The sequence below is a fragment of the Dendrobium catenatum genome, unplaced genomic scaffold, assembly GCF_001605985.2.
Source record: "Dendrobium catenatum unplaced genomic scaffold, ASM160598v2 fragScaff_scaffold_226, whole genome shotgun sequence".
Classification (NCBI taxonomy): domain Eukaryota; kingdom Viridiplantae; phylum Streptophyta; class Magnoliopsida; order Asparagales; family Orchidaceae; genus Dendrobium; species Dendrobium catenatum.
In genome coordinates this window covers 211976-223829 of record NW_021318688.1, presented here as the reverse complement: position 1 = coordinate 223829, position 11854 = coordinate 211976, and the positions used below count along the sequence as shown (strand labels likewise).

The window sequence follows — 11854 nt, the reverse complement described above, 5'->3', positions numbered from 1 at the left end:
AGACTTGGTTAGAAAATATTAGGAATGACCTTTCTTTATTAGATTTAAACGAGAATTTGACTTTTAATAGGACACAATGGAGAAAAAGGATTCATGTAGCCGACCCCACGTAGTGGGATAAAGGCTTGATGTTGTTGTTGTTGTTGTAATAATAATATTATTTAATATTTATTACGTCATCCGGTTCGACCCCGGTTCAACCGGTCGAACCGGTTGAACTGTGAACCTCTCCTTCTTCCGGTTCATTGTCCGGTCCGGTTTTCAAAACCTTGGGCAATAGTTCCCACATAATGGATGGATGTGGGCAAATAAGTTAGTCCATGAAACTAAAATTATGGTATAATAATGGAATATAGGTTTTGTTATAGCCAAATTAATGAAATTAATTGATATTATGTTTCATAGGAAGATAAATATTTTATACATTCAGGAAACTAAATGGGTGGGGAGAAGACCAAGGAGATTGATAGTTTAGGGTTTAAGCTTTGGTATTCTGATAGGAGTCGTATTAGAAATGGTGTAGGTGTGATTATAGATAAGAGTTTGAAAAATAATATTATAAAAATTGATAGAATTAGAGATCAAATTCTAGTTTTGAAGATTATTGGTGATGATAAGATTATTAATATTATAAGTGTTTATGCTCCTCAAGTAAGCTTGGATATGTACTCAAAATTAAATTTTTTGAAAGACTTAAAAGAAATTAATACGAAAAAAAATCTCTTGAAGAAAGTTTTTATTGGGGAGATTTAAATGGACATGTTGGTAAAGAGGTAGAGATTTTTTAAAAACATTCATGATCGCTATGGGTTTAGAGCGACTAATGAAGGTGGTAAGACTATATTAGATTTTTGTTCTAGCTTATGATTTTATTATTGCTAATACCTTATTTAAGAAAAGAGATAAGTATTTCATCACTTATAAGAATGAAAATAGTAAAACTCAGATTAATTATTTTCTTGTAAGAAAAATAAATCGTTTAAATTGCACATATTGTAAAGTTATTCCAAATGGAAGTCTATGTACCCAACGCCGCTTATTAATTTTGAACTTTAAGATGAATGGACAGAGTATGCAAAATATAGTATATCATTGTTCTAGGATTAAATGGTGGCATTTAAAAAACTCTAACAAAAATATATTTAAGAGTAAGATTCACGATCTTAAATTTTGTCGGTGTATGAGGAAGCTAATGTTATGTAGGAAATATTAGCTTGTAATACTAAGAATATTGCAAAAGATGTGCTTGGAGTATTAAAAGGGAAAACTTCTAGTAGTAAAAATAGTTGGTGGTGGAATCAAAATGTGCAAGAAAAAATAAAAAATAAGAAGCACTGTTATTAAAATTGATTTTGTTATAAAGATTCTAAAAATAGGAAAATATATAAAGTTGCCCGTAAGGAGTCTAAAAAAAATATTTTGTGATGCAATGACTTTAGCTTTTAATGATTTATATAATAGATTAGATAATAAAGTGGGTAAAAGATATATGTATAAGCTAGCAAAACAAATAGATATAAATAGTAAGGATTTTTTTCAAGTAAAGTGCATTAATGATGAAGATCAAAAAGTACTTTTTGTAGAAAGGGATATTCAACAAAGGTGGATGAGATATTTGGTAAGCTTTTCAATGAAGATAGTGAAAATACGATTTACTTTAGTGACCTTAATACTCTAAATGAAAATAGAGATTTTTGTTTTTATGGGTGTATTACTAAAACTAAAGTTAGAGAGGCTTTAAAGAAAGTGAAGTGTTGGAAAATTGTTGGACCTGATGATATTCCAATAGAGGTATGAAAATGCTTAGGAGATGAAGGAATTTCTTAGCTTACTAAATTTTTTAATATTATTTTGAAGACTAAAAAGATGTCAGATGTGTGGGGAATGAGTGTGTTGATTTTTATCTTTAAGAATAAAGGTGATGCACAAGATTGTGCAAATTATAGAGGAATTAAGTTGATGTTTCATACTTTCAAACATAAGGTGGTTTGACCAAGTATTTTTCAATTTCAGTTGGATTACATCAAGGATCAGCCTTAATCCCATATTTTTTTGCTTTAATCATGGATGTTCTTACTAGAGATTTGTAAGCGGATGTTCCCTGGTGTATGCTTTTTGCTGACGATATTCTTCTTGTTAATAAGACTAAAGAGGGAATTGAAGGAATACTTGAATTATGGAGGTCAACCTTTGAGTCTAAAAGTTTTCGTTTGAGTAGATCTAAAATCGAATACATGTAGTATAATTTTAGTAGTAATAGATCTAGTGGGGGGATTGTGATTTTGAGCGATCAAGTTATTAATAAGAGTACATGTTTTAAATATATTGGGTCTATTATTCAGAGTGATGGTGAAATATATGGGGATATTATTAGTAGAATTCAAGTTGGATGGATGAAGTGGAGGAATGCATCGGGCTTGTTGTGTGATAGAAAAGTACCAATCAAACTTAAGGGAAAATCATATAAGATGGTGGTTAGTCCTGCAATGCTTTATGACGCAGAATGTTGGCCATTAAAAACAAGCAGAATATTAAGTTAAGTGTTGCAGAGATGAGGGTGCTCAGGTGGATGAGTGGCTTTACTCTTAGAGACATGATACGAAATAAGCATATACGTGGAAAGGTTGGAGTAGCTCCAGTGGCAGATAAGATTAGTCAGAGTCGCTTTAGATGATTTGGTCACATAAAACGGCGGCCTTTCGATGACTCGGTTATGAGAGTAGATGTATTAGATTTAACCTATGTTAAGAAAGGTAGAGGTAGGCCTAAAAAGACTTGGTTAGAAAATATTAGAAATGACCTTTCTTTATTAGATCGAAATGAGAATTTGACTCTTAATCAGACAAAATGGAGAAAAATGATTCATGTAGCCAACTCCACATAGTGGGATAAAGGCTTGATGATGATGATGTTGCTGTTGTATTGTAAATTCTGGTAATATCTGAAAATATTAGTAGACCTGACATTGTTTTAAGCACATGTAAACCCTACGCTTCATGGCGATTCAGTTTTTTGGCGCGTATTTTTCATCCAATCTCTTGTATTGTGCATTTCTCCAAAAAGAAAACTAATATTACTGAGTCCTATTCTTGTTTTACTTTTGGCTTAATAATACATGCAAAAATAAAAACTATTGATTTACAATTTGGAAAATCATTTTAGTTGTACCAGAAAAATCTCCAGTTTCAATATGCCAATGTGACAGGCTCCCATTGAACTCTGAATTGATGGTTCTTTTGGATTGAAATCTAAAACTTTCATCTTTCAAAATCTTAAGCTTAATGAATGTAAATACTATCCCTTCTAATGGCTTTTACTGTAGTCCGATTCTTGTTTCTCTATTGGCTTTACTAAACATGCAAAAATAAAAACTATTGAGTTAATAATGATTGTACATTTCTCCAAAAATAAAACTTATATTCTGAGTCCAATCCTTGTTCACTTTGGCTTTATTAAACATGCACAAATAAAAATTGTTGAGTTACAGTTTGGAAAAATCATTTTAATTATAGAAAAATCTCGAGTTCCGGTGTGTGAATGTGATGCGCTCCCACTCAACTCATATTTGATGCCTTTGGATTGAAGTCTGAAGCTGTCATCTTTCAAAAAATTATGCTTAATGAATGTAATTAGTATCCCTTCTAATGGATTTTACTTGTAGCTTTCCCAAAAATTTGTGCACGTGGATATGATAATAACCATTTCACCCTGGAAAACTTTTTAGCGCTTTCTTGTGCAGAAGATTTGAGCTTTCAACCATGCAAATCATCATTGTACGTCACTTGAGTAATTCATTGTTCTTTTTTATGTGTTTACCTTAGAGCATTCAGTTTGCATCAATGGAGATTATCTTTTTGCAGCTTTTTCTTGTTGGACTCAAATGTAATTTGCTTCTTGCAATTCTTCCACTTTCTGTCATTCAAGCTTTTTCCCTTGGGGAATTGCAGGCTTTCTGTTTTTCGCCATGGAATTCTGCCCGCTAAAGCATTTGATTGACATGCTACCTTGGTTTATTGCACTATGAAAAAACCAGTTTTAGATATAGAGCCAATCATAATACTTTGTTGAGCATTATCTGATGTAATGAAAAAATCAGTTTTAGATATAGAGCCAATCGGTATACTTTGTTGAGCATTATCTGATGTATCTTTCACTTTTTCAGATTCTATACCTTCTTACAGGGCCATGAAATTACAAATAATAGTTGCTATGAAGGCTATGCCTTGGTACTCTGCTCTTCCTACACTTTCAGAGTACATGGTTGAAAGTGGATGGTCCAAATGCTTCTCTACGATTAGTGAAGTTGGCTGGCCTATGTACATGGTCTACTTGTTGACTTACCTTGTTCTCTGTGAGTTTGGGATATACTGGATGCACAGGGAGCTACATGACATCAAACCATTATATAAGCATCTTCATGCAACTCATCACATCTACAATAAACAGAACACACTCTCTCCCTTCGCTGGTAAGTAAATTTGAACTAATTTTTTCTATTGTCTACTTTTGTAATGGTCAGAGACAGTTTTCTGACCGTTTAGACAATTTATCATATAACATATGACTGCCACAAAACAAGATCACAAAATTAATATTTTTATTTGCAAATTAGTAACAGGACCATGAAACTTCTGTTGATGATCCTTGGAAATTTTTAGCAAGGTAAAAAATATCTCTTTAACCAATGAATTGTCCTAAAAACTTTTATTCATGTATGTTCAATGAAAATATATCTCTTTACTTGTCTTGAGGTTCTGAGCTGAACTAAGATGCAGCATATGCAATGTTGCAAACATTTTGATCCTCCAACACTATCTCATAATGCATGCTCAAGTCTATATTATGCAGGTTGAGTGTTATTAATTACTTAGGATTAATTTGTTTAAACCAGATTTTTAATAATATCTAAAGAAGAGTTTACATAGATTTGGTGTTAGAATGTCTTATGAGTGCTAGCCCTCATAGTTAATTATCATCAATTCAATGCAACATAAACTTTAAATTTAAGCACAATATATAAACCAAAGCAATATCTTTAATCTATAGTGCTCTCCAGCAAATGAAATGGGGTTTAATTAATAAATTAATCTTCTGGAGTGCTATCTATATTCTATGCTAATTAGTTTATTAATTCAATTAATTAAATTTCTAGAGTTTAATTAATAAATTAATCATCTCCTTACATATTTACCTAGTTAGCCATCCTTCTTCCCTTAGCTTGGCCAAATTCTTCATGGAGGAAAAAAAAAAAAATCTTCATGGAGGAAGTGGATTAGAAAATTTTCTAATGCATGTGGCCAACCCCCCATCTCTCTTCCCTTATAAGTTAAATTGTTTATTTTATAAATTGATATATTTTTCACCTCATCAATCCTTGAGTTTACCTCCTATTGGCTAATTGAAATTTCACTCCCTTGATTTATGCCTTGGTCAAATCTTTCTCCCTTGAATCTTGCTTGGTTAAAATTCTGTGGGGCCCTATTAATCCCTAATTAATTTAAATTAAACTTTGATTTAATTTGATAAAATCAATATCATCAATTTGAATTATTTCCTAATTAAATTTCTCCAACTTCTTTGAATGTTTTAGATTCTTTGATTGTGGCCAAATTTTTTTTTCATGCTCTTTTCCTCTTGGCAATTGCTTTCATCTTCTCTTAGATGACACTACAAGCTAGTCTCTTCTTCGTTTCTTGGATCTCTAGCAAACTAAAGGTCATGTACTTCATTTATTTCATTTTTTTGGATTAAATCACTTTTCTTGAAGGTTACTTGGAGAAAGCATTTGAATTTGTTGTAGTCTATTTGATTCAAGATCTTTGGTACTTTTGCATAAATTTTGTTTATCATTGGATCAATTTCTGAAAGAACTTTAAATTTTATTTGGTTTTTATGTGATCTCTCATCTCATATATTTATCTTATACAAAAATTCAATAATATCTTGTATAATCACAAATTGAATTGTTAATTTGTTTTAATTTCTCGTGTGCTAATTTTTTCTTTTAGTTTTTCATTATTTTTGTACCTTCAGTTTAAATCTTTTTGTGCAATTTCTTTTCGGTAGCATTCTCATCATATTAGTATTTTAAATCATATTTTTCTGATTTTATAAAAATAAAAAAAAGATTCTTTTTTGCTCGCTGATTTGATGAAAACTATATTACTTAGTCTAGACTTTACTCACCACCTTGTTTTGATTTGCTTTATGAAACTTTTGATGCTTTAATTCTTGTGATTGAAAATAATATTTTCATCATTTGATTTGCTATAATTATCATTCATTTTTTTTTTCGATAAGAAGCAAAATAAATATGTTTTCGTATAACATTTTTTTTTTTAAACTAGTTGGTCTTTTGAAAATTACATTGTAGCTCGTTTGCTTGTATTTTAACTATGCAAAATTATATAGATATATCTTAATATCACATTTGTACTCTCATATATATAAAAATCAATGAACAAACACATTTATTTAGTTGTAATTAATCTTTGTTTTGTGTGAGAATTTGTACTCTGATACTGCTAGATCTTGTTGAATCAATGAATAACTCAACCATTAGGCCTGTGTGTTGAAAAATTATTGTAAGTTCAACCTGCAGGCTTGTTGAATTAGAACTTTATTTTTAATGTTGGTCCTTGAGCTTATTAAGCTTGAATTTTTTATGCTGACTCAATTACTAGAGTTTGTTGAATCAATAAGGCATCTTAGCCTTGTTGCGAGCTAAAATTTTGCCAGTTCAACTATTTGTCTTTCTGAATTGGATTTTGATGTTTAAATTCAATCCTTGGACTTATTGGCTTGTTGGCTTATATATTAGAGTTTGTTGAATAAATGAGATTATTCAGCCCTTAGGCTTGTGAGTTGAAAGGAATTGTTTCTATCTTGAGTAGTGTTATTTGGTTATAACCATGAGTTGTCAAATTAATATTAGAGATTTTAACTGTAAAGCTTGGCCAATTTTCTTTACGTAAAATTTATCTTTATTTAGCATTAGAATTTTAAAAAATAGCGCTATTTTACCTTTTGGGCTTATGGGTTGATAACAACATAACTAGTTTGGTTCTTTGTGCTTGTTAATTGGTAGTAGCCTTGCTTTATCTTTAAACATATCTAGCCAGACCATATGTATAAAAATTTGCTATATTGGAAGAGTATGTTGAGCCACTAATGATTGCTTCACTATTGGTTTATTGATTTTATGCAAAACTTAGTCAATTGCATACAATAGTATTTGAAGTAGTGGCTATTTATAGGAGGTATATGCCTTGTACATTTCCTTGATAGACTCCTTCATATGATTTTTTTTAATAATGAAGAGTCCTTGCCAATTTTGATCGAATTTACGAGCAGCATGATTATGAGAAATTATAGATCTTTGATGCTCAAGGATTAGTCATATAACTTTAAGCTTATAGGATGAACCACATTATGACACTACAGGAAAACCCGATATTACCGGCGGAACGTATCCACCGGTAATACGTAAAATACGACGGAAATCCTTGGTTTCCGGCGCATTTCCGTCGGAATTTCGTACACCGGTTTGGTGCGCGTCGAAAAATGTCTTCCGACGTTTCTAAGACGCCGGAAACTTTTCCGGCGCACTCTTTGACGCATTACCGGTGCAAAATGTGTTAGCCAAAACGTCGTTTCTTAACAGATTATTCTGGCGTTATATACGCCGGAATTTACGACGTACATATCCGACAGAAATACCGGCGTAAGGTTCGTCGTAACTAAAGCTACGACTTGTTTCCGGCGCCCTTTAGTCGCCGGAAACTCCGGCGGATAAGACGCCGTAAGGTGCGCCGTAACTAAAGCTACGACTTGTTTCCAGCGCGTTTTCTGCCGGTATTTCCGGTTGAAATAAAACGTCGGCATCATTGCACCGATTCATCAGCAAAAAACATACGTTGGTAACTGCGCCGGACCTTTTGTAAATGTCTAGTGAGAACATCTACGACTAAAGTAAAAAGATATGGACTTAAGGCTTATCCTTGATGTAATCCAATCGGAATAAGAAATTACTTTGTTAAACCACCTTGTGTTTTAACACAAGTAATAACTCATGCATACATATTTTTAATAATTTGAATATAAGCGCTATTAACTCTTTTTTTTTGCAAGAACTCTTAATAGCACTCCTCTTTGAACTTTATCATATGCTTTCTCTAAATCAACAAAAATTATATGTAGATCTTCCTTATTCTCTCTATATTTCTCCATCAAACCTCTCAATAAAAGTATGGCTTCCATAATAGACCTACCCAGCATGAATCCAAATTGATTTTGAAAAATTTATCAACAAAAAAGATATCTAATATGTGCATCATCTAGCAAATGTCTAATAAGAAATAACATGAAGAAAAAAAATCTTACAATCGACAAAATCTGGATGCGGCGGAAAATCGGGAGGCGGCGGTAACTCACGGTCAAATTTTGGGAAACCGGTCTCCTTTCGCCAGCGACGAAGGCGGTGATCGTCGGCGACGTCCCGTGAACGTCTACAAAGCTCGGCGACGGTGATCTAGGGCGGGCGACGCTGGGGTGACGAGAGAGAGACCGAAGATGCGAGAGAAAGACCAGAATGAAATGAGCAGCCAGACGGGTTGTGTTCGGAAATAAGGCTTTCGCCGGCAGACTTTCCGGCGTCCCGGACGTTGGAACTTTTTCCAGTGCACGTTTCGTCGGTTCCAAGTCGTTGAGTTTAAAATAGCCGACGTATTCTCCGCCGGTAAATGCGCCGGACATATTCCGCCGTAAACTCCGCCAGTAATAATGAAAAGCTGCTAATTTCCGACGTTACTACCGGCGTAATGGACGTCGACAAGTTTCCGTCGCAAGATGCGCCGGAATAAACGCCATTAATATTCCTTCGCATTATGTGCCGGTACAAACGCTGTATTTACCAACACAAAAAATTCCGCCGGAATATCCGACGGTATTCACGTGTTTTCCTGTGGTGTCATGAAACATGGTCATCCTTGCCTATAATTTCTAAATTATGTTGAGCTTTAAATCAAAATTCAATTAAAAAAATCAAAAGAGATGAGGAAAGACATACATGAAACTGAGAAACTCAGGTATCTCAAATTATTATATTATTAGGCTTTATTATTTTGATATTGAAATTCTAGGTTTAAGTTAATATTATTATTTTGAGATTGAAATTCTAGGTTTAAGTTAATAATTTTGTTAGAAATTTTGGACTTAGATTCTTTATGAAAAGATCAATGAAATTCCTAGTGGGTTAAGGCTTATGATGTGAAATCAGCCTCGGAACTTAAAAACTAGGGTTAGCACTATAGAGTACTTGCTCAAACCTATTCTAACGAAATGCAAAAGTGATGTGGGATTTATATCTTTAAATTATAAAGGGTTTTAGGAAGACATGACTTTTTGGGGCTTACATCTTGATTGGAGTGGAATGTTAACTAAACTCACCAAATCAATTTTAAAACTATGATATCCAATCTTTTGCAAATGAAAGATAGAGTAGGTTGTTATTTAGTTAATGAATTTGGGATGGATATCTAAAGATTCTAAATAGTCCTAGACATATAAAGGGTATTTATGCTTCTAATTCTAGTTGCAATTAATATTTTATTTTTTGTTAGTTTTTAATGAAATTTCTAATCATACATAAAGTTTGTATAATTTTGAAATTTGAAAAATGCTTAAAAAATAAATTTGTCCTAAGGAGCACTCCTCTTCTGAGATAGAACTCTACTTTCATAGGTTGAGTGGTCTATCCAAACCCATAGTCGAGGAGATGCCTAAACAAAGAGTTGAAGCAATATGATATAGGCCGGTCGGGCGTCATTTATGTCTTTTTAGCCATTTATGTTTCTATGTTCTTTAGGAAATTTCTATTTGTTTTGAGTAAAAGATTTTTTTTCCTAACAACCTTATGAAAATCACTTCCAGACAAATCACATGCACAAGAAATGAAATTATTTCTAAAATACAATCACAATAAAAGATAATCCAATCAATGCAGGAAATTTAAAAGAGTGTAAGATAGTCAATTGTGGCAGATGCCACTTAATTACAACCCATTTTGCATAAAGCAATAATCAAGTAATTCATTTAATTACAACTGGGATTTTACTTCTAATAGAGATGCATGTCTTATAATGAGATTTTTCAAATTCTTCGGTGACTATCATCTTTCAAAAAGATTTTCAATGACATCAACCTTTAAAAAGTTCATTCTGTTGGTCCTTTTTTTTTTTTTAAGATGAGAAATTTCATATAGCGTTGATATTTTTATTTGAATTACATTCAGAAAATGAATAGAAAAAAATAAAATAAAATCATACACCCTTCAAGTTAGAAAAATACTTAATATACATTCAAATTATTCACGTCACAAATCATTTATTTTCGAAGTGATGATAGATGTAACTCTAGATTAAACTTGCAGCACCAAAGTTCAATCTTGATTCAAAATTCTGCTGGTCTGGTGCTCTGCAGGTAAGTTGCCTTGTCTTTACTCAAAATTCGTTTGGTCTGGAAGTTTTCCAAGCAAGTTGCATATCGTTATTCAAAATTCTGTTGATATGGTACTCTTCCAGGTAAATTGTATTATCTTTATTAAAAAGATCTGTTGGTCTGGTATACTTCCGGGTAAGTTGCGTTAGGAGTTAAATGGTCAGCATATTTGAAAATGTGAACCTGACAACAGGTTTTCTTGAAGTTTCTCCTTTGATGAGACTCTAGATTTTTGAACTTGACCTTGACATCCATTTTTTTAACTTATTCAATATAGCGACGTAGTTTATTTTGCGTTTTTTTAGCAAACAATTTAGTCTTTTTTAATGTACCATACCTTTGGTTCCTTTGATGACAGATTTTCTTATTATCGAACATTGTAACAATTTCTTCAGGATTGTAGCATTGTGGTACAATAATATCAACACTCACCACTTGGTTTGTAGCCTGAATTGGTCCGAGTCCTGCAAAAAATCCTAAAATAATAATAAGAGGAGAAAAAACCACCATTCAAACCTATTAATGATCCATAAAAATCCTTATGCAATTTTTTTGAATTCTAGAATTTAATGCAAATTATAAACAAGTTTCCTTATAGTGACCTTTGCATTTCCAGGGCTAGCTTTCCATCCTTTGGATGGAATCCTACAGGCTATCCCCCATGTTATATGCCTATTCGTCATTCCGACACACTTCATGACGCATGTAATTCTCCTCTTCTGTGAAGCAATCTGGACTGCAAACATTCATGATTGCATTCATGGCAAAGTCTGGCCTGTAATGGGTGCCGGTTACCACACAATCCACCACACGACTTACCGCCACAACTACGGGCATTACACTATATGGATGGATTGGTTGTTTGGAACTCTTCGTGACCCGGAAGACAACTATAAGAAGGGAGAATGAGAGGTGCAGTTTTCTTGATCTTCTTCTACTTAAAATATCTGTGTTCCCATGGTGTTTTACTTGACAACTTATCATGGCATACTGGTTCCTGTGTTTCTTTGGTGGCTTTTCCATCTTCGGCTGTCATTGTATTTTGCATCTTATTTTTATATAGTCTTATTTAGAAGCATCACTTCTTCTGTGCTCCTAGATTAGTTACGTTAATCTGAAGGGGATGTGTACTAGCTCTTCATATTATTTCGTTGCTTTTTATATATATATATATCCTTATTTTGTTATATGGACTCAAAAAAGCTAGCAGATAAACTCTGTTTTTATTAATTCCTTGGAAGTGAAGTGATGAAATAAATAATTATAATAATTTAAATCCCCCATTTCTCACAATGGTACATTCGCATGTGACTTTGTGTTACGTTCTCAATTTATTGATCCCGCTCGACCTCTTCGT

At 32.8% G+C, this 11854-nt stretch overlaps 1 protein-coding gene across 3 annotated transcripts in view; it reads left to right on the top strand.

Annotated features, from left to right (window-relative positions):
- LOC110108874 (delta(7)-sterol-C5(6)-desaturase) overlaps nt 1-11643 on the top strand; it is a 19538-nt gene extending 7895 nt beyond the window's left edge. The window contains exons 2-4 of one of the 3 annotated variants that reach the window (XM_028693064.1): nt 4163-4468; nt 10480-10580; nt 11114-11255. In XM_028693064.1, coding sequence (XP_028548897.1) covers nt 4163-4468; nt 10480-10580; nt 11114-11119 — 413 coding nt within the window. In that variant the 3' untranslated portion in view covers nt 11120-11255. Of the gene's footprint in view, nt 1-4162; nt 4469-10429; nt 10581-11113 lie in introns of all 3 variants that reach the window. The other 2 variants (XM_028693065.1, XM_020839711.2) reach the window with 2 other exon arrangements.
- Nucleotides 11644-11854: the final 211 nt, after the last annotated feature.